General features: G+C 39.9%; 1 protein-coding gene across 1 annotated transcript; it reads left to right on the top strand.

Moving 5' to 3' along the window:
* Nucleotides 1–129: 129 nt before the first annotated feature.
* On the top strand, nt 130–25,050 carry gramd2aa (GRAM domain containing 2Aa). The gene is made up of 10 exons (XM_008304694.1): nt 130–233; nt 9,607–9,664; nt 11,141–11,213; nt 13,950–14,053; nt 14,630–14,728; nt 19,363–19,434; nt 19,516–19,572; nt 20,834–21,011; nt 23,080–23,173; nt 24,942–25,050. The coding sequence occupies exons 1-10, from the start codon at nt 139–141 to the stop codon at nt 25,048–25,050; spliced, it is 939 nt and encodes a 312-aa protein (XP_008302916.1). The 5' UTR covers nt 130–138.
* Nucleotides 25,051–25,690: the final 640 nt, after the last annotated feature.

Genomic DNA, 25,690 nt, shown 5'->3' on the forward strand with positions numbered 1-25,690 from the left:
AACACTCTTTGAAGCCAAACCTGGACGAAAACAAACATCGGTTTTACTTTTTTTTTTTACAAGCGAACACGGAGCTGGAGCGGAGAGGTGCCTGCTGTTAACATAGAGCTGTGTGTTTGTGTATCCAGGGCCAGGAGCATGACTGAGCAGCAGGAGCAGAGTGAAGAAACAGGCCTGATCTCGACACAGGACCTGGAGCCCTCCAAAGACGACGACACACACGGCCACTTCAGGCAAATTTCTCACACAAAAACACACACTGCTCCGCAACACTTGCTGTCTTTCCAGTTTTTTTTCTACCTCCCCATCCACCCACCCCCCACCTTCACACACCATCTGTATCCTGTGCATGGTCATGGGTTACAGCCCTGGGAGATTTATTTTCACAGCACTGATTTTGTGCTTTTATTTCAGTTGTATTTGATGTCAAACAATGGTCAAATGCACACACACACACATGCACGTAATAGGGACTGCAAACAGAGATTTACAAAGGTTTTTTTTTTTTTTTTCTCGTCCCCACTGAGGCCTCAATGAAGAAAATGTGCTGCAGTTATACTAGTAATAAAGTGTTTTAATCCGCATGCGTCTGCAGACAGAATGCATGTGTGTTGGTGCGTTACGTAAGAAGGATTCGCAGCAGGAGCAGTGTAATCCCGGGGAATCTGTTCGGGGATGGGATTTAGCGCTGAAGCATGGTGTGTTAGTCGACTCAGTGAATGAGAGGGACTTGAACACTTTATACACATGTCAGTCTTGAATAGTCGGTAAGCAATATGAGTGTATTTTTTTTTTATCCCTGTTCACTGCCCAACTCACCTCAACACTCCCCTCTAGCCACAAGTCATATTTCAGAGTAAATATTACAGTATCATAAAAGAAAAACACCATAAGAAGATAATAATAACACTATAAAGTTGTCACATGAGTTCCCAAACACTTGATTTTCTGCCAAGTGACAACTTCCAGGGCTGAAAAATTAAGCACCAAAAAATGCAGTTCCTCAAATGGCCACTCGACGCAGCCTCCAAAAGTGAGTCAATCCCCAAATTTTAAAATGACCAACTTTACAGCAGGTAGAAACATGCTTACAGCCTCGTATTAAAAATGATTTTAGTCTGTATAGCTAATTTTCCCATTCATGACAACTGTAGGGAGGGTGTATTTTTATATAACTCACCCATTTAAACTGTATTAAGGATTAAAGTTATTCATCATTGGGGGCTTAGCTGCTTTAAGTCGGTGCTGTGTTTTAGCAACAAGACTTGATTCTGCCCATCTCAGTTCCACTAAATCTTTACCTCTTTGCCAGCATTTAAATTTGCCGGCACTACCAATATGGCGACGGTCACCACACTGAACTTTAAGTCACTGTTCAGGAAACCAGTGGGTGATATCATAGAGGGTTCATTTATCTTTATGCTATAAGACACACTTAAGAACACCAACAATCATTTTCATATCGCTAAACATGTTTCTTGCTCACTGAAAAGTGAGTATTCACTCTCTATTTAGCTCCATTTTGGTCTACACCAACTCATATTTAGCATCTAGCCTTTTAATTGCTAACTGCTCCACTGTATACTGGTGCTGGGCAGTGAGTGTATGGAGCAACCTTATTAGAAATGGTGAATGTTATTGAGAGGGAGACTTAAGCGTTAAATATGCTGTAAAATAGAAACTATGAGCAAAATGATGCTAAAAGCTAGCATCTAAGAATTAGCTAATACTTTTCAGCAGGTTTCTCTTCTTGAGCAACTATTAGACATTTCATTTGCTTCAGTTGTCATGTTAGAAATCACAGTGAATGTAGTTAATACACATAAAAACTATCTGGTTTTATGGCGTGTAGTCTGACTCGGTATGAGTCTGCCATCTCTGCTGCACATTTCACATGGCTCAAGTTACTGTCTTCAAAACACCCTTTGCTGTGCTAAACAACAGCATCCAGACAGCAGCCTACACACTGAAAATGGCAAGTTTTGATTATGAAAGGCACTTGGTCGCTTGGTCTTTAGGGTGAACTAGCCATTTTATTGACAGTGCTCCCACCCCATGGTGCAAATGTTCCACCAAAACAATTCCCCCAGCATTATTTGCAGGGGCACCATCACTGCATCCTGGGCTTAGCACCACCCACGATGACTGTTATTGGTACAAGACATACACACAAGCCTGAACATTTAGTTTTTTTCCTCAGTTATACCAGAATGATAATAAAGTGCAGCCAACCATTCTCCACAGCAGGGATACTACAGAGATTGTGTATTTCAGCTGATTATTCACACAGAATAACCAGGAAACACTGCTGATTTTGATGTTGTTGATCTGATTAATTCTATTAATGATAGGCTTAAACTTGCTGTTTCTTTCTAAAAGCGACCTGCTTGTTCTCGGGATGTGAAATATTTAAAATTGAAACAAACTGTTGTTCCATCTCCTGAAAAGTTAACATCCTCTTATGTTAACAGCTCCAATAAAAGCTGTAAAAATGTTTTAAAAAGTTCATCCAAATGGTCCAAGCTGCTCTTGTGTTATGTAGTTTGTTATAAGCGCTGGGATTTCCATAATATCCTCAATGGCAAAGTTTGGGCTGTACTTCACTCTGCAGGTATTGCCAATAAGGAAAATTATGTGACATATAGATGCTATTGCTGAGTTCCAGGTGCGCAATATCCCAGTATGTGACAAAAAAAACCCTCAACATGTGACGCTTGCCTTTTGTCAGTTAAAAATTAGCTGGGCTGACGTAGTAGTCGTAGCCTAGAGTTTAAAACATCAGCTGACAAGTTAACTACCACACACTTGCACGAACTGTTTTAAGCCTCGTTCCAAATGAGAACTCTGATCTAATCTGAACCCGATACTTTGATTTTAAACTCTTTTTCACGGCCCTCAGCCTCACACAGACTCTATCAACTTCTCTCGGCGCTCTCAGTCCCAGTTTCTTCTCCTGCAGCTAAATTATTGACTGCGAGTCCACTGCCGCGCCGGCCACCGATGGGAGGTGTTCGCTTTCTAATTTAGGATTCAATTTAGGATTCTTTGAGCTTGTAATTAGTTTCACTATTCTGCCTCACAGCCAAGGGCACTGTGATACCCGGACAAAAAAGCGCATGCGTACACACACACACACACACACAAACACACTTTCAGGAAGGCAGCATTTTGCTTTGCTCGCCGGGGTGTAAGCTGAAACACGGGGCTGGTTTAATTTCTGCACAACAGCTTCTGAAATGGTGATCTCAGACAGTTGTTGGGTTATTATATGTTGGACTCTGACAGTTTCAATACATATATTCATTATGATCCACCTGGAAACCAACATAATTTTCTGCTTTAGCTTGTTTTTACTTCACATATAAAATTGGACCTTTTCCTCCTGGACCTGTAAATGTGAAACCCTCTGAATAATATCCAACATAAACACAAGGGGACATTTTGGTGAAGCTATCCATATCCGTATCATTCCAACATGACCTTGTTTATCCGGTGAAAAAAGAAAAAAAAAGGCTCTACCTCAGCCAGATTCACAGATCTGCTAACGGCAGTGTGGGAATTGCCTGTAGCGCTGTTCTTCTTACTCGCTTAGATGTACCAGCGGTATTGATTAAGACCTGGATCTCGGGTAAAAGGCAGAGACAGATGGAGAGGGAGAGCGAGGACCAGAGAGCCGCCCGGTCCCCACAGAGACGCCTGTGTTTTTAATAATCACTCTCTTCTCTCCACCTGAGAGCTGTGCAGCCTATTTATAGGCGGAAACCAGCAGGCAGGAAGAGAAGCACACATGCACCGTTGTTCATAACATGGTCACAAGATGATGGGATGTATTTTCCAGGAGGCGGATTTTAATGAGGGAAATGGCGAATTTGCACATCTAGGACAAGCTACATAAAATAATTAAATGTTGGAAAGGTCAAACAGAGGGTAGTTTAGAACTCGTCTGATGGCCTGGTTACTGCTGTAATTCAGTTTGGATTAGTTTCTTTAGTTGTCCTACTGCCTGAATTCATGTAATCTGCATTAAAATTATGTTGTATGAGCTTTGGAGGTATACATCATACAGTAGACGTGAACTTCAGCATGTAGAGGAGCAAAAAAAAAGCTACATAAAACAATAATATTCTGGCAGCCGGGGTGCCAAAACATACTGGAAAATAATAGAAAATCTCATAAAAATACTGTAATTTCCCACAATTTAAAAGCATTTTCTGCCCTTCATTTTTCATGAGATCCTGTTTGGTTGTTTTGCTTTTTCAAGTTTAATTAATGATATTTAAATGTTTAAAATAAGTTAAATATTATATTTACATATAGATACCTCTCATTCAACCAACAAACAAATAAAAAAAATTACAGGAATTTTTGTAATTTTATAAATATATTTACGGCATTAAACATGAATTTAACAGTTTCATCTATTAAATAAACAGATGTCAATTTATAGTAATTTTAATCATTAAAAAGTTTAGAATTTTATAGTTTTTAAGTCACAAAATTTTGCCTTTAAAATTAATTCTGTAACAAAAAATAGGAATTTTACAGTATCATGTTTTTAATGGTATTTTATTAGACATGTAAATTTGCAGTCTGTTTTTGTAATTATATTGATGTTTTTTGTGTTTCAAAGTTACAGGAAAAATAAAAATAAAATGGGAAAATTCAGTTAAAAAAAATGTATGAAATGTATATTTAAAATAAAAAATAATGAAATATTTATTTGTTTAACTAAAAATACACACACACATTTTTTCATTTTTTTTCTAACAATAATTTACACCGTATGAACATTTTGTAAGTAAATTAACCTTATAATGTGATGCTAAACTCAAACTTAAAATCGAAAGGTACCAAACTGCTCAAGAATGATGTGAATGATGTGCCCCAGAATAAAAGGTGGTTTAAGTTAGATGCACCTACATCATTTAATTTCTCTAGTTTGTTTGGCTGCAGCTAATTTCTAAAGGAAGTCAACTTAAACTTTTTATGCTTTACCCAAATGTAAAAAGTAATTTTGCCATTAGACTTACTCTTCTTTTCTTGACTTAACTCGAAAATTAGAACACAGCGACTGACTTGCAGCAGAAAGTTTTGAAGACAGTAGTTGTCATAACATCAGACCCATAAAGCTAAATGAGTAGTAAACCTACTTTTTGCACCTTTACTGAGATCAGAACACCAGTGTAAAGGAACAAAGTGTAATTTAAAGTTGTTAGATTCCACATTTCTTCACCAAAGCAGAAAGACAAACGAGATTCACTGGAAACAGCGAAACTTTATTTCAGCTTCAGCTCAAACACGCTTTGTAAGGTGAAGGTTGACTGATGAGTCACTGCTTTAAGTGTCTGTGAGGCGTCCAGCATCTCCAGCAGGGGAGCCGGCACAGCTCACACAGCTGCAGTGTTCTGCTGCAAAACAACATCCACAAACACACACGTTCACACACACACACACACAAACACACAGCAGGCAGCCACAGCATCTGTCAGCCTCCTCTGCTCTCTGACACTGTGACCCTGTTTGGATCTTTTTCTCGGCGGCGCTCTGGATCTTGGCCTCTTGCTCGTTAGGTGATTCTGGAGAAGCAGGGAAAGGAGAAGCGCTTTAACACACCATGATTGAACTGTGCACATTTATAAAAGCATAAAAGAAACACATGTACAGCACTTTACAATCCGCTGCAACAACCCCGGAAGAGATTACTACTTTTACTATTATGGAAATTCAGTAATATTGTTGACGGAACAATCCCAGCTTAGCGTCTACTTAGCATCTATTTGTGTATCTGTCGACCACGTACGTTTCGTCAGCAGATGAGGTTTGGTCCGTTGTTTTGGAGACGGAGCTGTTGTCACGTTTTGGCTCAGCTGTAATTTGATGTTATTACGAACCATTTTTCACTGGAATCATGTGAGTAAAATGTTATTAAATGAAGTTCATCAGTTAATGCAAAAAGATAAAACACCTCAGGGCATGTTATTTGTGAGCTACAGAGCAAGAGAACTTTTTATTACTCATTTTAGCAGCTATTGGTTCATATTAGAGTCATTATTTGTCCTATTTCGTCTCACATTTCTTACATTGTGTACCAAACCGCTTCGTCCATTTCCATTCCAAATCAAATCATCTCTCATAGTGGTGATTTCTCACTCTTACATCAAATTTAAATGGACCATTCTGCAGTGCACTCAGACACAGAAATCAGCATTTCCCCAGACATAATTATCTTTGGCGTCATCGCGACAGACACCCCGGCGGTCAGAGTTTGCCGTTCTCATCTCGGCCGTGACAAAGAGCTGCACGGAAAGAAACAACAGAGTCGGGGAGAGTTGTTTAGGGACAGAGGTCACGCTATCTTCTTACCCAGAGGAGCATCTCTCATCAGAGCCGAGCCTCTGACTGTCCTGCTGCTACAAGGGCAGCAGAGAGGGAGGTTTTAACATAATGGCACCTTGTGTACACAGGAAAGGACGCCGTTCGAGGAGAATACAAATGCGGTGCTGATGCAGAGTCATAGCGCGGGCCATTCTGAAAATTAGATTTTCATGAAACATTAATATACAACATATATTCATGAACAAATGTAGGTTAGCTCCACCAATTCTGTGGAGAGGAGTGTTCAGAGATACAACCAGAAGCTTGTGGACGGCTATCAAAGGAGCACAGTCGAGGTAAAAAATGGCCGAATAACCAAATGATAGCTTTGCTGTGTTTATATTTTAGACTCAGCAGATTTGGTCATATTTCCAGAAGACCTATAATAAATCTATGAAAGAACCAGAATACAGTATTATTATGGGTTTCAGTTAGGGATGCATGATATATCGGCGACCGCATTGGTATCGGCGGATATCATTGTTTTTTCCGATATATCAGTAACGGTCAGATGAACAAATTTAGTTGATGTGAAAAACCGATGATGGTCTAACATTAGTGCCTTCGTCTCTACATTTGATATTGCTGCTATTTCACAGATGTTTTTACTTAAATGGTCGTGGACTTGAATGTTAAATATGTTAAAATATGTTTTACTTTTGTTACGTAATAAAGAAGACTATGTGGTCTAATTTGGTATGGGCTTCTTTTGAATAGTTTTCATGTTATCACAGTGCTTACTTATACTCATTTTTCAGTGTGAACAAAAATTGAATATCGACATTGATAATATCGGTTATCGGCGATATCAGAAACCTAATATCGGATATTGATATCGGCCTGAAATTTGAATATCGTGCATCACTAGTTTCAGTGATTCCCTCCCAGTAAATGAAGAGTTTATTGGAAACTCAAGACTGCCATGACATGTATGGTTCATGACTGTATGTAAATATGTAAACACACTGTATTTGCTCTAGGAAATACAGTGTCTATATACTAACAGTTAATAAGGCTAGTAAGGATTTTTAAGTTTGCACTAATTGACTGTTACTTCTATGAGCTGGCTGACAGCCACCAGGGCTCAGCAGTAAATCCAGATATTATGGGTTTTATCTGAGGAGCTGCAGTTTTTTTGATGCAGGTAAAATGTGTCAAAACATATAATTAGAAATGAATAATTGTGGTGCTACAAAGATGCCCCGAGCCTACAAATCATGATCTGCGGATGTTAATGGAACATGCTTGTGGCCACAGATCGTAGCTAAATCTACATAATCACTTCTATACTTGTGTTGTTGGGGGAAAAAAAATCCCATTTCTGTTTAAATCAGCAGCCATGTTGCAATATCTGGAGAAGAAATCAGTTGCTTATCATTCAACACCTTAAAACCACTGACTCCAGCTCTAATGTGTCCAGATGGCTTTTTAAAAAGACAAGCTCGCAAAAGTTGTCTTAAAGATGCCCTTGAATGCCACACACACGAGATCTTCTTAAGATACTGCAGCAGAAGCAAATGCTACACGTCTGAGTGGCCTGTTGATCTATAGAGCTAGTCGACATGAATAATAAAAAGAGGAGTTATTGCTCTTGTATTTCAGTAGTGGAGCGGTTTAGTTCTTGGTATTATAATGTAGTAGCTGTGATATATATATTTAAATCCATTGCAATATCACAGGTCTGATATTCAGCATTTTTCCAATTATTTCATTTTTTAAAATAATTCCAGACAAAATAAATTCATTTATAAAGTGTTATTTAGGAGTTTTCTTGAGTTGAGTAAAAGTTATCTTTTAATTAAACACACGGAAAACATAAATAAAAGCAAACCAATTAAGTTTTCCATTGAGTTAAGTGTTATTCAGACCACGATTTTCACTTTTACTGCCCATATATATCAGTTTCTGTCTGAAAATAACACATCAGTCCACCCCTAGTTTGAAATCTTTTTGAAATAAAACTAAACAACTAAACCAAAACTTGAGTGGTATGTTAATCACATGCTGTATATGTTACTGAGTTGTTAAAGGTGCACTGCTGTTTACATGTAAGCAGCTTTTTTGATGTTATCAATGTTCATTAAATGATGTTAAATACTGTTAAATGTATAACAATGCATATAATTAATAACCATCCAGTAACTTTACCTGATTGGCTAAATGTAGTGAAACACAAAGTGCAGCTTTTTTATATCAAACATGGTGGAGTGGATGTTTTAAGTATTATAAAATGTACATTCCTAAGTACTTTAAAAATCGTGACTCCAGCTGTGATTATAAATATAATAAAAAAAGACACGTCTGACTGTTTTTCGCTGTTCTTACGCAGCAACGTTTTCACTTTTCACATTACAAGAGCAAAGACTTTGATGGCGACGCCTAACGCCTTGACGCTCACTTTCTGCATTTGATCGTCCCATTAATGCACACGGTGTGAGAAAAGGCGTCCGCAGAGTTGAGATAATTCCTCACAGCGCACAGGAAGCTGCCATTTGGTTTCCGTCAGAGCTTCTGTTTCATCGGTATCTCCCTCCGCAGCGGCGTTTTCACATCAGCATCTCGCTGTCAATCACCTGGCGCTCTCAGAAAGATGCTGGAAGAAAGAAAAAGTCTCCAAGAAAGGAATGTGTCGCCTCTCAGTCTTTATTGTTGACGTCTGCTGCTTTAACTGGAACAGCAGCTCATTCCAGTGACATTTTCCTTAAAGGTCTGATTATACTGTGTTTTATCTGCTGGGTGCTTCAGCAGTAGATATGAGTATCATGCTGTGACATCTGCTGCTCCACTCTGAATATTCCTCCTGAGGGGAGCTCGATGCCACTCATGTCTTTGTGTGTTTCTGAGTGTGCGTGCTCATTAAAAGAGGATAATATTCTGGCACGTTCCAGCAGCTCAATATTTATCTTTGATTATGTTGTGTTGTGACATCGTTCATCTCTGCAGTTTTGGACACGCCGATGATGAAGCGTTCATGTGGAAGCTTTGACTCAGCTGGGGTTGTTATGAAATGTATGCATGCACGCTGTACGTGTGCACACAAGCTCACCGCCGTTTGTTGTGCTGCCAAAGACGGTTTTTGGCTTTGTTAAGCTGCCTTCGAATGAATATTTTGAAATAGATTCCTTTGAGTTTTCTACACATTTGTAGATGTTCTGTGTGATTTAAGCTAATTTTTGAGAGGTAAAAATGAGGAAATGCCACTTAAATGAAGTTTTCCTTTTTTAATTTCAGGTTTCAGCTGATTGAAGACCTGTCCTATGAAGATGTGAAGAAATGTTACAGGGGCTCGGTGAGTCTAACTGCATCTGTGATTCTTGCAAGTCCAACCAGTTGTATTCTCTTCATGCCTGTGCTCAACAGAAGTGGCATCCCCTATAAAAACAACACCTTCCCTGTCTGCGGTGCTAAATTCTGACACTGGAAACTGAATAAAAGGAACTGATTTGGCCATGCAGCCTCCCTTTATGTACATGTTGGACATTGATGCCATCAGTTTTTACATTTCTATCTGAGCACAATGCTTTTTCCTCCTTGCTTTTCTCATAGAGCTGCAATCTTTTCATGCTATAGTGAAAAAAAGTTGCTGCTTAGTGCGATCAAACTGCTGAATTCCATCATTTTGCACCATTGGATGACTAGACTTCAGACTAGTTTTGATGTATCCTACTGTAGTAGAAATACTGCAACCACGCCACAGACTATCCCCTCACATCACTTCGTCTATGAGTTCAATGTGCAGATTATTAACTGGCTAACATGAGCTGCTGCCCAGCGGCGGCGGCGGAGCCCTTGTGTGTTACTGTAAGCTACTGTTCGCGCCACAGTCCCGAGGACAGGAGCCGACTCCAGCACGAGCTATTAATAGAAAGACAAAAACAGGAGCGGGGAGACAACAACAAACCGAGCAGATACGAGCTGAGGGAAAGACGAGATAGAGAGCAGGACAAGAGGAGCGGGCTGAGATTATCTGGCGGCAGAGATATTTAGAGCTGCAGGAGGGGAGACGAGAGGTGGAGGATGAAGGTTTTCAGGGAGGAAAATGTGTGATTTTTGAAAAAGGCAGGAATTTTAGGTGTCACAGAGAGACAGGCAGGAGGAGAAAGTGACAGAGGGAAGGCAAAGAAAGATAAAGTGAGAGCAGTGAGGAGTACCTGTGAGTGTTTTCTCAGCTCAGGATGATGAAGGGCAGAGTGAGTGTATGTGTGCACAGGAGGAGGAGGAGGAGAGGGAGGGTGTCAGCTGGGTGCTGCAAAGTGTAGAGTCACTGGAGGTGTATTTGAGACAGAGAAAGAGAACCTTGTAGTTGGGAAAGAGCTCAGTGGCTGTAAACTGAGGCGTTGCTGCTGTAAGCCTGTAGTGTGTTTGCGTGTGTAGGTTTGTGTGTGTGCACATTAGATCCAGGTGTGTGTGTGTGTTGCACGTAGACTAGAGGTAGTTGCACGGAGGCAGTCGAGCCCGTCACTGACCGGCTGCAGGGGAACAGTGTGTGTCTTGCAGCGGCTTGCTCCAGGCCTTCGATGTGCGCGAGTGTGTTTGTGTTTACGGTGCCAACGTGCTGAGCCTGGTGCAGAGCTCGCGTCCTCTGAGGGAGAGGGTGGTGGTGTCGGCGCCGAGCGGAGCCGGAGTGGCCGGCGGTGGCGGTGGCGGCGGCGGCGGTGGTGGTGGCGGCGGCGGAGCGGCCGGTGGTGGAGGTGGTGCCGGCGCTGTGCAGGCAGGCCGGTCCGCCAAGGAGCTGCTCATGACTCTGCCCTGTCCCTCTGCACAGACTGTCAGCAAGTACAACTCGCAGTACCACAAACTGTTCCAGTGCGTGCCCAAGGATGAGATCCTCATGAAAGGTACTGTCAATGCTGTTTCACTCTGTGCTTGTGCTCTGTTTCATGATGCAGATATTAGTGTTTTATTAGATGTGGGTCATCCCGCCTCAATTCGCAGAATGCCTCATGCCTGAACGTTTTTTTCTGATGAAGTCTGCTTCTGACTCTACATTTTTTTAAAGCTCATATTGGTGCCAATCACAGGGGAAAAAACTAGCTCTTTGGGTGAAAAATTAAGGTTTTATGGTTGGAGTAGAAAAAAAGCTGGAGATTTTTTTAACCAAATTTGCACCATGAAATAATTGGATTGTATCATTCGATCAAAGCAGGGTTGTATCATTGGAGACTATGTGTACATGATAATTAACCTGCAAAATTTCAGAGCTTTGATTTCATTATTTCTCAAGTTATGGCTTTTCAAACATTGATCCACAGATTGATGCCAAGAAAACAACAGAAATTCACATGACTTCACCTTCTTAACAAACTAATGTCACCTATGACCCCAGATTATACACATGAGCAACTCAATCAATGTTAAACTGTTTTATTTTTTATTTTTTAAATGAAAGGTAGTCAGGCATGAACTCTTTTTAATGTGGTGAACTGAGGTAGAATGACCGGTATGAGATTTTTGCTACTAATGTCATCTGGAGGTGAATCCATCAATCAATGTGTCAGTTTGTCAAGCAACAGAAATTCGGCTGATTAATCAAACATGGTGGCAATTAATCAACCAAAATCAATCACAAATTCATGTGGGAATTTTCTGTTTTATGTCATTATAGTGTTACTATATCTTTAATTTACAGACTGCTTGTTTAGTAGAACAACTGATGTTAGTATGGTCCGATTAACACATTTGTAGCAATGTAACAGCTAAATTATTACTTTTTTTTGTCACATGAATGAATCTGTAATGAGACATTAGTAGCAGTGTTGGGCAATTACTACCTCATTATTACTGTAAACTTTAATTTCTCCCCCCAGCTCCATGAGGTACTCCAACACAATCCTCCACACTTTGCATCTTTACTATTTAAGACATTTTCCTTAAGTTTGTTTCAGTAACAAACTTACGGAACTAATATTTGTGTAAAATTATACTTTTTTTTTGAATTTTTCTTTTTCAGATTGTAGTTTTACAGGGTTGTAGGTGAGCTGGTGTGCTTCAGCTGCAGGGGTAGGGTGGAGATAGAGGTGGAGAATTAATAAATGTATGTATTCAAGATGAAGCAACAGTGGAGAGTTGCATTTTAGCCATTTTAAAGCGGGAAGGGTTTATTTTAATGGGAAATAAACTTCACAGAGATGAGTTTTTAGGTTTTAAATCAATAACAAGAAGGATTTTAAACAACGATACAGTTGTACAGTTTAAAGGGCTTTACTGACCTTCCAGTAGCAGCAGCTAGCTTAGCTTCAGCGACTGCAAACAACTCTCTAGTGTTCAGTGCAGGTTCAAGCGCTTTAATTCTGAAAGTAGTGTCTGAAATCACTTCCTCATCCATAACTCCTCCGATTTGAAATGAATATTCCAGACATTTACCAGTCACCAACACAATGTTACATGACGATCATTTTGTCACTGGTACATTCAGGGATTGTTATTGGGAAGTAACGTACATTCTGTGGACACTGTGTTTTGTTTTGTTTTTCCCCCATTGAAGGCACTTTACAGCAGAATAATTTACCTATTCAGAATTGAAGACTCTAAATTTAGAGCTCTACAAAGTAAAAAGGGGTGATTTCAGACACAACTCAGGTGGCTAACATTTGCAAGGCAGCTACAAGCACACAGCATTTACAACATTTGTGAACCAAAATACCTGATTTAACAACCTCCTCTGGTTAACATCAAGTGTTTTCATTGTTAGCATGTCCATATGGGTTTTTTTCACATTTTATAACATGTATCTTGAGCAAAATAAGCTTTCAATGACAGGGCTAGGCATTTCCACCCTGAAACTGCAGCGTACCAGGGACAGTTTCAAACACACTGATTCAGACGTTGAAGGTTTCAGATGTCACAACTTCAGTTTTTTGGGCGGAGCTTCTGTATTATTATTCTTCTTTAGAGTCAGTTTCCAGTTTGAACATGTATGGATGAATTATTCCAATATCATAACTTGTGACTGCGTAGTGGGTAGAGTCGTTTTACAGTGTTTAAGGTGAGCTGGTGTGCTCGAGCTGCAGCGAGCCAGGAGGCGTGAGTGAAGAGAGAGGCGGAGACAACAAAAATCTGGAGGAAACAACAGTTTAGTTACGTTTAAGCCATTTAAAACAGGAAGGGATCATCTTCATGGAAACAACGTCTGAATATGTCGCTTTGATATGCGGAGGTTAATTTTTAGGGGTTAAATCTACATCTGGAGAAGGGCTTTAACGGTTAAGGAACATGGATTTCTAAATCATTTCTGCTGCTTATTATTTGTTGTAAATGGCTCTCTTGGCACCACGTCCACCTTTTGATCGATCTTGCTTCAGCTCTGCCACCTGGTTAAGCTCAGAAACGCTCAGATTTCAGGACGCCGAGCTTCTCCTGCACAGCATCAACTCCTCTGTTTGCACATTTCTGCCTGATATATGGTAAACTTTGAAGCTATCTGCAACGCATCAAAATAAACCCTAAAATGTGAAACTTAAGAGGTGAATATTTATAGAAAAAGACCGACGAGGCACGAGAAGGATTTGGTATTGTGTACTTTTCTTAATCCAGTGTACAGCGGCTGACAGTGTTTTTGTCTGTTCTGTTCTCAGTGTACTCCTGCGCTCTCCTCAGAGATATTCTTCTACAAGGCCGACTCTACATTTCCAGAAACTGGTTGTGTTTCTATGCCAACCTCTTCGGAAAGGACATCAAGGTAGGAGTGACTGACAGACAGCTTAATAAACTCAAAGTGACTGAGAAACTTGAACCGACTGACTCCCCGTCGCAGTCTTGACAAGCCGATTGGACAACTTGACAACTTATTTGACTGGGAGTCAGTCAGGATTACGGGCCGACTTCAAGTTTCTCGCACGTAGAAAAACGTCTCGTTCTGTACGCCGGTGCTGCGAAGTGGAGAACGGGTCGACTTACGGAACCTTTAACCTTCAACCAGCATTGTGATCTTTTCTCTTTGATGCCGTGCATTGTACCTTTTCCTTCATTTCCCTGAAACCGAACCTCTCCTGACATCTCGGTGACAATAAGCTACTTATTGAGACCACATTCCTCGCATTCTGACTGAAATAAGACACGATTCATGTCCACTACTGCCTCTTTCTTGAGCGTGTTTTAATGTCTGCCTTCCCTTGCTGCCATTTATTTAATCATAATGGGGTTTTATCCTAGCTCTCACTATCTCGTCACCTTTTTTTTTTTTTTTTTTTAAGACTTCATCTCCTCATATCTCTTTATAAATGTCACCTTCTTGCCTTTCTTCCATCCCCTCTAGGTGGCTATCCCTGTAGTTTCCGTGAGGCTGGTGAAGAAGCACAAAACAGCCGGCCTGGTGCCCAACGGCTTGGCTATCACCACCGACACCGGCCAGAAGGTAAACACTTCCGTCACAGCGGCTGTAGATTGAAATACTTGTGCTGATTAGCGCGACATGGCTGTGTTTTCCACAAGAGCTGTGATGGAAAAAGAACACAACACCATGCTATAGATAGACGCAGCGCTGGTGGCCAAAGAAGGTGAAGGGTTTTTTTTTTTTTTTTGTCAACCGTTACTGCAATGTTCAGAAGGGCCTCTTCACTTCCTGTCACACCAGCCTCTCATCAGGCGGCACTTTCAAAGACAATTTGTACCTTTCAGCTTTTGCCCTTTTGTCCTCCCAACCCCCAGAATACTGATAGCCAATAAGCAACAGTAGCACATGTGTAATTTATCTTCGACTGCCAATTAGCGCCTCACAAAAACAGACCACTGCAAACGCATGTTGCCCAGAGGGTGAGAAATGTTTTAATGAATTAATCATTTGCATGCAGCGTGCTTTCTGCAAGAGAGAAAAGAGACGGGGGAAACTGAGTCATTTGAATGCCTAATTTGCTAAATTGAGGGAATAATACAACAATATTGAGCACACAAATAAGCAATTTGAAGCTGTGATTCATCAAAAAACCTCCCACCATCGACGCCCACGAGGCTCTGTCTTTCAAAACACGAGCACGTCGACGTTTTTAGCGATTTGCAGCTGAAACTCGGAGTTATTAACTCAAATGTGCAGCGGAATGAGATTGAACAATAACTGATGCATTAAACGTGTCACATACACGTATTAGAAGTATTAGCGAGTGGAGCGGTTTTTAAATTAAAAGAACGATTTTTCGAGCGTTTGCGCTTTAAAGTTTTCAAGTTTAATGTTTTATAACAGACATGTTTCTGTAGAGGCACATTTTATTGTAATCTCACGACATTTAAAGTCATTTCCGGCTGCTCCAATGACAGATCTTTAGCATATAATCAAGTTTTGTTTTGGTTTTTTTACCTTCAATACATGAAAATACTAGTATATGACAGAATATTCTTTCTAGCTGTAACACAGATACTTGCAGACTGTTGCCAAAGCACACACATGAACACACAGCAGCTGACTGTTCAACATTACGGGAGTCACACTGTGCAGAACAAGCATGTGTTTAGAAGATACTCGTGCTACACTGTCATGTCATTTATACATATACCACTGGCTGTACATCGTGACTAATCGTGCTGGTGGTCTTCAGTAATCACACTTTTGTTAATCTCAACAATTCCTTTCTTCAGAATCGTCTGTATTGCCAAGTACATTTTCACGTACAAGGGATGTGAGTTGGTGTTTTGGTGCACAACAGGAACCACGAGCACGGCAAGGTTAGCAAGGGTAGCAAATCCAAAGTAATGAAAAGTAATAGAATTAGTCCCTGTGTGCAAAAATGTGGAAATTGTTCATGTGAGGTTACGTATAATACAGGATACATTTCTAGATAAATGCACAAGAAAATGCTGTCAGCACTGATGCCACTAGACCCTTTTCTAAATAAAACATGATAAATTAAAAGTAAACAAAATAAAAAGGAGAAAACAGACAGGTGATAAATTAAGAGACAACCTGAACCAATAACCCCGACATTAAGGATATCTTTTGCGCTGTAGGGGGCATTTTGCTGGTTTAGGTCCATTTGCCCCTTTAGAGTGAAGAGACACCGTAAATCAATACAAAGTTCTGTTCTGAGTGATCAGCTTTATCCATGAAACATTTCTATCCTGTTGAGATGGAGGTGATCCCTTCTAGGATGACAGTGTCCCCATCCAGAGGAGCCACTGACTGGTTTGATGGAAATGACGTGACTCATATGGTGGGGGGTTCACGGCCACTAGATCCAAACCCAGCTCTGGGTCATCAGACAGCACCATCATTAAAACACCAAAAGAGGGAATATCTTTTGGAAGAATGGTGTTCATCTGTCCAGTAGAGTTCCAGAGACTTAGACAATCAACGAACACTGAAGCTTAATCAATGAGCAACACCTTACTAAGACTCTTTGTGGTCCTTTAATGTGTCACCAGTTTGTATGCAAGGGTTCAAAAAGTTCTTGGACTCACCAGAACCCATTACAGGAGAAACATGGTTCCTGCATTACTTTTCAACTTAGTCTCCTTTAACTTAATCGCACTCGATCCGTCGACGTTCAAGCTTCTCGAACCCTTTGTGGAAGAAGGTCACATGTTGAGCCTCCAGATTCTCAACAATGCGCATGACTTCATCATTACTTGGGAAATGGCGACAACACAGTTCAGTTTGGGAAACAGATAGAAGCCCGACGGTGCAGGTTGGGTGAGTAAAGTTCATGAAGCAACAGTGTAAAGCCACATTTGGCTGCCTTTGCTACCTGAGCTACGTGGACGAATACATTGTCCTGGAGCAACAGCAGCCAGCTCCAACCTTTCCTCTCTGTTTTCTTTGATTGCTTCCAACATTTGAGTTTTTGTGGACAGTGATAGGAGACTTTATGGTTTCCAGTTATGCCACTAAATGGGAGTTATATTGCTTGTTTACGGGTGAGGCCAAGAACTTTATGAAGCACCCTCGTACACAAAATGGTCATATGACTTCATCCTCCTTTTCTGTTGAAGTTTACATGTTGTCTCAGCTGGTCAAAGCAGCAGAGTAAGATAGTTCTTCACAAACACAGTAAATCGTTCTCAGAAGTCAAACACTTTATCGTATAATCCAACCCACTGGCCAGAGAGTTGGCTCCACCGGCCAGCAGCTCAGCTTAAAGCAACAACCTTTAGGAAGTTAAAGCCGGTCAAACATGCAGCTTTTATCATATGGGCAGTATGTCTCGTCCCCGACAAGGGCAAATATCTTATATGTGTGCTTGATTGTATAATATGCATTACATAACCACACGCAAACACACACGTCTGTACATGAGCACTGCAGTGCATGTGTCTGAAAACTGACCGAGGGTCGCCAGGTTTAAAGTTCGCAGCTCGTGTCTGTAACCACAAAGTTCAGGTTCATCCGTATCTTTCCCACACATTCATCAGACTGTTTATGAGAAGCAACTGATAACGTGCACGCAACAAACACAGTGTGTCAGTTCTCATAAACAAACTCCTATGAACTTTTTTATGGCGATATTCATCCAGGTCAGAGCGATATTTGTTTAAGCCGTCGCTGACCTGTCGGTTATAATTTCATGAAAGAATAAACCGGAACAAAAGTGTGATTAGAAAAATCCTCTTTGTGCTCCAGATTAAAGCTTTTGAATCCCTGAAGTGTTCTTCATCCAAATGAAAGTTTAACTCGTCAAGTAATGTTGACGCTCTGCGATGCTGCACAAACAGACAGGTGACGAATTAAACCTGAACCCTTTAACCCGACAGCGAAGGAGAGCCGTCTCTGAAAATCGCTATCAAGTTTTGTAAAGTTTTCTGTGATCACCTTTTTCCTACACTGGAAAAAAAAAAGGAATTGTAAAGACTCTATTATATATTTTTGAAAAACATAAAATAATAATTCAATTATAAAAAATAGACTGGATTTGCATGTCTAAGGTAAAAGAACATTAAAAACCTGCAACTTTGAACAAATGTAAAGTTTTGTACTTTTGCGTAAAGGCTGTTCGATCGGGTTATCAGACAGAGAAGCTTTATTTTGCAGATTTTTTCTGTATCTAAAATACGCAACAATACTAACAAAGTTTCAAAAATAGACTGTACATTTACATTGTAAGATAACAAAAAACACTGGCGATAATTTTTAATGTTTTAAAGAAAAATATACATTTCTAGTTTTAGTTATAGAACTTTATTATAAATGTAGTGCTGGAAATATGTTTGTAAAATTAGTTTCCATTAGTGACATGTAACAGCAGAGAAGTATTGATTGTTTAATTCTAAATAGGTCAGTTTGTTAATTGAGAGACATCTCATATGATTACAAACGTTTTCACAGCAGAAATGTTGCATGAATGTGTTTCTATCAGTGTTTGAATAATCTGCCACATAACTACATTACATTATGAGCTACATCATTAGTTCTTATACCTACATTAAAGATCATTTTATTGCTTTTACACATAAAGATTCTTAATTAAACTATACATTTACAATAAACACAATTAATGCCATGGAAAATCTTTTTTTGTTTTTAGATGTAAAACTAGTTTATTTTCGGGTGATGGTTTTTAAGAGTTTTTTGTTTGTTAGTTTTTAGATTTTTTGACAGTGTATGATGAAATATTTCTATCCTGATGGGATTTGTCTCTTGCGGGATGATAATACCCTCGTCCATAAACAGGTCATGAAGGGTCACTGGATGATTTGATCAGGATGAAGATGAGTAAATCATATCGGATCTCAACACCTAAACGAGATCATCGTCATCAAAACAACAAATACGGGAATATTCTCAGAAAAAATGGTGCTTATTCCTCCAGTAGAGTTCCAAAAACTTCAATCAACTCAGTCAATGTTAAGGTGCACTGAAGCTGTGCGGCCCAACACCTGACTGAGACACTTTCTGTTGGCTTTTCCTTCAGTTTGTCATCAGTCTGTATGTTGTCTATGTTGTCAATCAAACTTTTTGACTGTATGCATGTAAACTGAAACAAATCACTTTGTTCTGCTGTTTGTTTAATAAGTATAATATGAACTGATATTATGCTTCTCTGTGTCTCTGTTTTCTTCCTTCAGTATGTATTTGTGTCTCTGCTGTCCAGAGACAGCGTCTATGACGTCCTCCGCAGGATCTGCACCCACCTGCAGGTCAGACACACACACATATGTGCATCCTATTCATCCAGTCTGCATGAACTCGTCAGCTAAAGAGTTCCTCTCACCCTGCAGGTCAATGGGAAGAGTCTGAGCTTGAAGCAGTTCATGGAGGAGCCGACCTTGTCGCTGGTCAGTGAGAAGCCCTTTGATTCTCTATTGTAAAATCTAAAAGCTGTAAAAATCAAAGTGAGCAGAACTTCAACAAGTCGTGTGAAACACCGACCAGAAGGCCGACTTTACCTCCTGACACCGACGGGATCAATAGATCTTTCTGTTGCAGCTGCAGCCTTGCAGTGAGTTATTCTCAGAGTCGGAAAGATGGTATCGTACAGCTCTCAGAAGTCACCTTGTGTGAGCTGCAGCTCTGCGACAGAAACTCTTTTGTATTAAAGAATAATTAAGTTCTGTTAACATGCTCGTCCTTGATCACGCTCTAACCTCCGCTGATAATATTCAGAGAGAAAAAAAAGAGTGTTTGTTCACGGAGCCGGCATAATATCATAAAGGTTTTATAGAGCTTTGGTGTCCCCTGACTGAGGTTAAATGGATTGAATTATTATAAATCCACTCATCTTAAGAAATAAATGTAAAAGAATTGCAAATATCATTTTCTTTGGCAAAGATTTCTTTTCAGTGTAGCTCTCATCAGGGCTCCTGTGGGTCTTAGCTTGAAATCAAAACTCAGATTAAACTAAATTTAATTCAAATATAAATTAAAAAAAGAAAGATTAAAATAAATGTAATAAAATAATACAAATCAAAACCTAAAACAGAAATAAAAAATGACTACAGTTAAACATGATAAAAGATTCACAAAATAAATCAATATAATGAACAGATAAAATAATAAAAGCATCAAAAATGCTGTATGAAATTAAAAAAATAGAAGAAGAATAAGAGAAAATAGAAGGTAGAACCGAAAAAACTAAGGTATATAACAGTAGCAATAGTAATAGTATAAGAAATTATATAAATATGTAAATAAAGGAATAAAAATAGTGAAATATAATAAAATACACAAATAAAAGAGATGACATGAATGTAAAGCCATATATCTAAAAGCTTTATAAGTAATAGCTTTGATTTTTATGAATCAGTTACAAACCATTAATAAACCAATAAGATTACATTTATAACTGTACAATAAATAACTTTATTTTACATTTCTGTCTGCATTGTTACAAAAAAGGAACAATAAAGATAGACAGATTAAACCTAAAGCAAGTAACGGCTTTTTAACTTTCAATGAAGCATTAATAAATGACTAATAACCACTTTAGTTTCAGCTTTACACCACTGGTGTCCTGGCAGCTGACATGAAACTCTTTTATGTGCTGCAGCTGTGTTTTCATCTTTCCAACACCGTCTGCTCCCTCCTCTTGTTCCGCAGGACGAGTTCCCGACTCCAGACGAGTTCCCGGTGGTCGACGAATTCCCATCAGTGTTAAAGTGGAGAAGGAAACCCTCCGTGGTGTCGGTGTCCTCCTCCCTTCCTGACCTCCTGGGGAACTCCACCGGCAGCCTGAGCGCCGCCGACACGCCCTTCAAATCAGAGCAGCCGCTGGAAGGTGATGAAATGCAGACTCGTTACACGGACACAAAGTTCAAGGCTGCGTCGAAGGCCGCACGCTCTCGCTTTATTGTGTCTTGTGACATATTTTGAGTCGAGCGGTTTGAGGTAATAAGTGAGCAACGGAACCAGGAATATGAAGCAAAGCTGTAGGGGGAAAGGAAAGTGTGCAGGTTAAACACAGGAGTGCTGTAAGAATATGCTCTGCCAAGCAATAGATGGGAGCTTTAGCATAATGAGAGGCTGCATTATGTAGCTCAGGGGTTTGTAGGGAATAAAAGATTTAAAGAGTCCTGCCAAGTGAGGAGGTGCTCATCCGTGGAGAGTTTTATAGGTGATAAGTAACAGTTTGTAGTCTGACCTCAATGAAATATGGAGTCACTGAGGACACAGATGATGTCCACAGAGTGTCATTTATACTGCAGGACAACAGCGTGAATGTTGGTTACACTCTACAGCATGTGGTCGGTGTTTATGGTTGTGGGTTTTCGTTGTTAGCTGAATTTTGTGTCTCAGCGCGACAGAAAGAAAGACAGCAAATGAGTAATTGCTTTTGGACGGAAACGTTTCCGTTACGCAACGACACATTAAGCCCCAAATGGAGATTAAATCATGTGGCTGCTTGTATTAAAAAGCTCTGGGCGGATGCAGATTAAGCGGAGATTATCACAAACAATGTCTGCTGTCAGAGTTGTCTGAGGACAGTTTAACGGTTCTATGCTGACAGGCTTAGGATCGATTCAAGACACTAACCTACATTGCGTGTCGGGTATTCGATCGGCGTGAGCTGTCGTGTGCGTGAGCATCACACGTGGAGAAGGGAGGATGGGAAGTTGTGTAATTAAAAGACGTATGAATTAGTAACACAACCTGAGTAAATACCTGTTTTGTAATAGCTTTACATGACAAGAACACACACGTGTGATTAAAACGCTGCAGGGAGCTCATGATTTTGTCTGATACGGGTGGTGTGTGATACTGATAGTAAAGGAAAAACAGTGAAACATTCTATATTTATAACTCTTTTTACAATTTCTTTTGCTTTTTTTACATTTCAGTGCAAAATCCAAATAATCAGATCCATCCATCCATTATCTATACACCACTTAATCCTCACTAGGGTCATGGGCTGCTGGAGTCTATCCCAGCTGACTCAGGGTGAAGGCAGGGGACACCCTGGACAGGTCACCAGTCTATCACAGGGCTACACTTAGAGACAGACAATCAAGCACACACTCACACCTACGGACAATTTAGAATCACCAATTAACCTCAACATGTTTTTGGACCTTGTGGGAGGAAGCCGGAGAACCCGGAGAGAACCCACGCTGCACGGGGAGAACATGCAAACTCCACACAGAAAGATCCTGGGTGTTGACACTGGGACACGAACCGGCGACCTTCTTGCTGCGAGGCAACAGTGCTAACCACCGCTCCATCTTGCAGCCCAATAATCAAATCATTTATGTAAAATATATCAGTTGAGCCTGAACTACAAATGAAACGTATTCCTACCTATGTATAAAGTCACATAAAATGCACCGATTTGTTGTCCTCGTGAACAAAATAACGCAACTTGTTCAATCTAACATTCATTTAACTTGATAAATACTTTAACCTTAGAAGGCCTAAAAGGTTAAAAGTAATTGATTAAACAATTCTGTGTATCAAAGTTACACATTTACAAGATTTTTAAAATGAAAAATAATCCTTTCCTGCCTCACAATTGCTTAGATGTATCTCAAGCACACCAGCTCACCTAAAACGCTGCTTAAATGCTCGAAGACTTTCGTTTTCCAGATGCTCTCGAGGCCTCAGATGACAGAATGTCTTTTATAAAACGCTCCTGTAATGTGACACATTACTGAAGGTGGAGCGTTCTGCTTGTGTTCACATGTTTTGTTGATGCTGATGTTGAGGACGTTCTCAATGCAACATTCGGGAAACGTTTTAAAACCATTCCAAGACCTAAAAGCAAACTTAACAACATTACTAGAACTCTATGGAATGTAGCTGGGATGTGTACATTCAGACAACGCTGACGGTTTCGTGTTATTGTGTTCCAGAGCGAGCTCTGCAGACGGACAGAGGTCTTTTATCAGAGCCAGTGGCGGAGCTGGGCCAGATGGAGTACCAGCTGCTCAAGTTCTTCACCCTGCTGTGAGTATACAGAGGGACACGGCGACACCAACAACGCCACCTTCACCTCCTCCAACAGCTGACTCACAGCTCCACACACACTGGGAGCATTAACACGCTGGTATAAATAGTGGGCACATTCAGTCGGACCCAAACACGGGGGACCGGAGCTGCTGGAACACTTTGACTGAACAAAACCTGCAGCAAATTTTACATTAAAACATGTAAAACTTTAATTAGCCCCCTAAAGCAGGTCTAAAATATCACTTAACCCTGTTCAGGACTTTCATGTTGTCATACATAGAAGGTCTTTGGGGATCCATTGGACCCCAAGAAAGAATATGTGCAAAATATTTGTTGGTATTCATTATACGATTATACTATGTTACATTACATTTTCTGATAAGATGACATATTTTTGGTTCCAAATGCATGACAAATGTCCTTCTTTTTATATTTAAAAAAAAATAAAAAATCTTCAAACATAAAAAACAATACCTGTCGGCTAAACCAAATGGCCTGAATAAGGTTAAATATCACATTTGCTGTAATCAGACCTCTTATTCCAAGGAATCAACAAACTCATGACACAGAGATTCATGTGTAAGTTGTGGGTTTTGTTAAATGTTTCTGTCACACACAGTTTATCAGCTGCGATTAAATCTTTTTTTTCTTTTTCTTTTTACACATAGCGGCCATCCTCAGGTTGAGCTCCATTGCAGCTGTTGCAATGTTTTTTTTTTTCAATTTTACTTTACAAGACAGAGAAAATTTGCAAAAGTAACCTTCAAAAATGATTTAACAGTCTAGTTGAGAACTGGTTAAATAAAGGTTACAAATATAATCCCTAATATATACAATTTTCCTTCAAATAACAGTAAATATCTGCAAAACAACAATCTTTTTACTGATCCAAATATACAGAATGAATGCCGCAGATTAAAAATAATGACAATTAATGTGGACACTATCCACAACTCTTTTAGACTGTTTACAAGTAATAGTTAGATTATCTTCACACATGGAGAGAATTTTCCCTGTTGAGGAAATCACACATAAACCACTATTAGTTACTTGGACAGATTGACGAGCTGCTATTATTTAGTGTTGTTATGCGTCGTACATCCCATAATGTTCCGGTCTGTGCAGCACGTCGGATCGTTTGTCCGAGTGACAATCGCTGTTGGCTCCACCTGCGCTGTAGTAAAGCAGGATGACGTGTGATCAGGGTCGCTGTCCTTCACCCAGAAAACATCAAGCAGCTCTGCAGAAGTGTCCTTGAGAGAGAAACAAGTCTTTCTCTGGTCCTGTCATATCGCTAATGCAACTCCTGACCTCCTGCTGAGGAAAGAGAGAAAAGACGCATTTTTCTGCAAGACAGTGAAAACTCAACACACATTCCCGCCTGATAATTAACTCCTAACTTAATTAAAAGACATTGAATGAAAAAGTACACTCATTATTTTTCTGATTTTGCAGCATCTGTACGTTTTTTTCAAATCAGAATTGTATAAATAAACAAACCAGAGCCTGTTTTTAAACACATTCAACACCTTTAGATGCTCCATCATGACTTCTCCTGTGTTCCTTTAAGACAGACTGGGTCACTGGGTTGTTCCAGGACAGTACAGCCTTGTTGCAAGTCGTCACAAAGACAAATGTTGCCTCCCAGTGTTCATCCACAGACACTGCAGCTCTTCTTCCTCCACATCAGCAGAAGATCTCAGTGTCTAATGTCATTACTGTCCTGATGTGATGTGACTAACATCTCCTCCTCCTCCTCCGTCAGTATCATTCTGCTCATCCTGTCGTCGTGCTACCTGGCCTTTCGCGTGTGCAGTCTGGAGCAGCAGCTGTCTTTCCTCAGTAACCCCAATCTGCCGCTGAGAGAAAGGTAACAAGACATCCGCCACGTCATCAGTGAGTTTATATGATGTGAAACGGCACAGCGCAGTCACACACTGAACATAAAGGACACACAGTGTGCGTGAAAGATGAGATTTATATGAAGGCAACAAAATAAACCAAATTATGAGACTGTTGTCTGAAAAGTTATGTTGATTGTGCTGCATTGTTAAATGGCACATTGTGATTTATCGTGTTTTCATTTAGCGGGCAGTACTGGTAAATATCATCACATCAAACTATATAAATGTACCAGATGTCATTTAAAATGTGCAGCTCCAATGAATATGATTAAACTTTTAAATTAGTAAAAGTAAAACAAGTCGAGCCCCTCTCAGACATGCACTCTTTTCTGTTAATTTGCTGTAACTTTCCTGTAAAAGTCACAACAATAAGCTCTTTAGGTCAGACCCAGTGACGATTTTGTATCACTTTAAACACAACGAAAATTTGATCTATGGAGAATCGACAGATACAAGCAGCATACTTGGAGTTAAATGAAGTGATTTAGGGATGATGTTTTCCACATTGCAGCATCAATACCGGTCCAAAAACATTACAAAGAGTGAAAAAGGCACAAGCTGCATGCCTAAACTACAAAAAGCCTTTTACATTCACTTTGTTTTACAATTT

The sequence above is a fragment of the Stegastes partitus genome, unplaced genomic scaffold (assembly GCF_000690725.1).
Source record: "Stegastes partitus isolate 25-593 unplaced genomic scaffold, Stegastes_partitus-1.0.2 Scaffold41, whole genome shotgun sequence".
NCBI classification, from domain to species: domain Eukaryota; kingdom Metazoa; phylum Chordata; class Actinopteri; family Pomacentridae; genus Stegastes; species Stegastes partitus.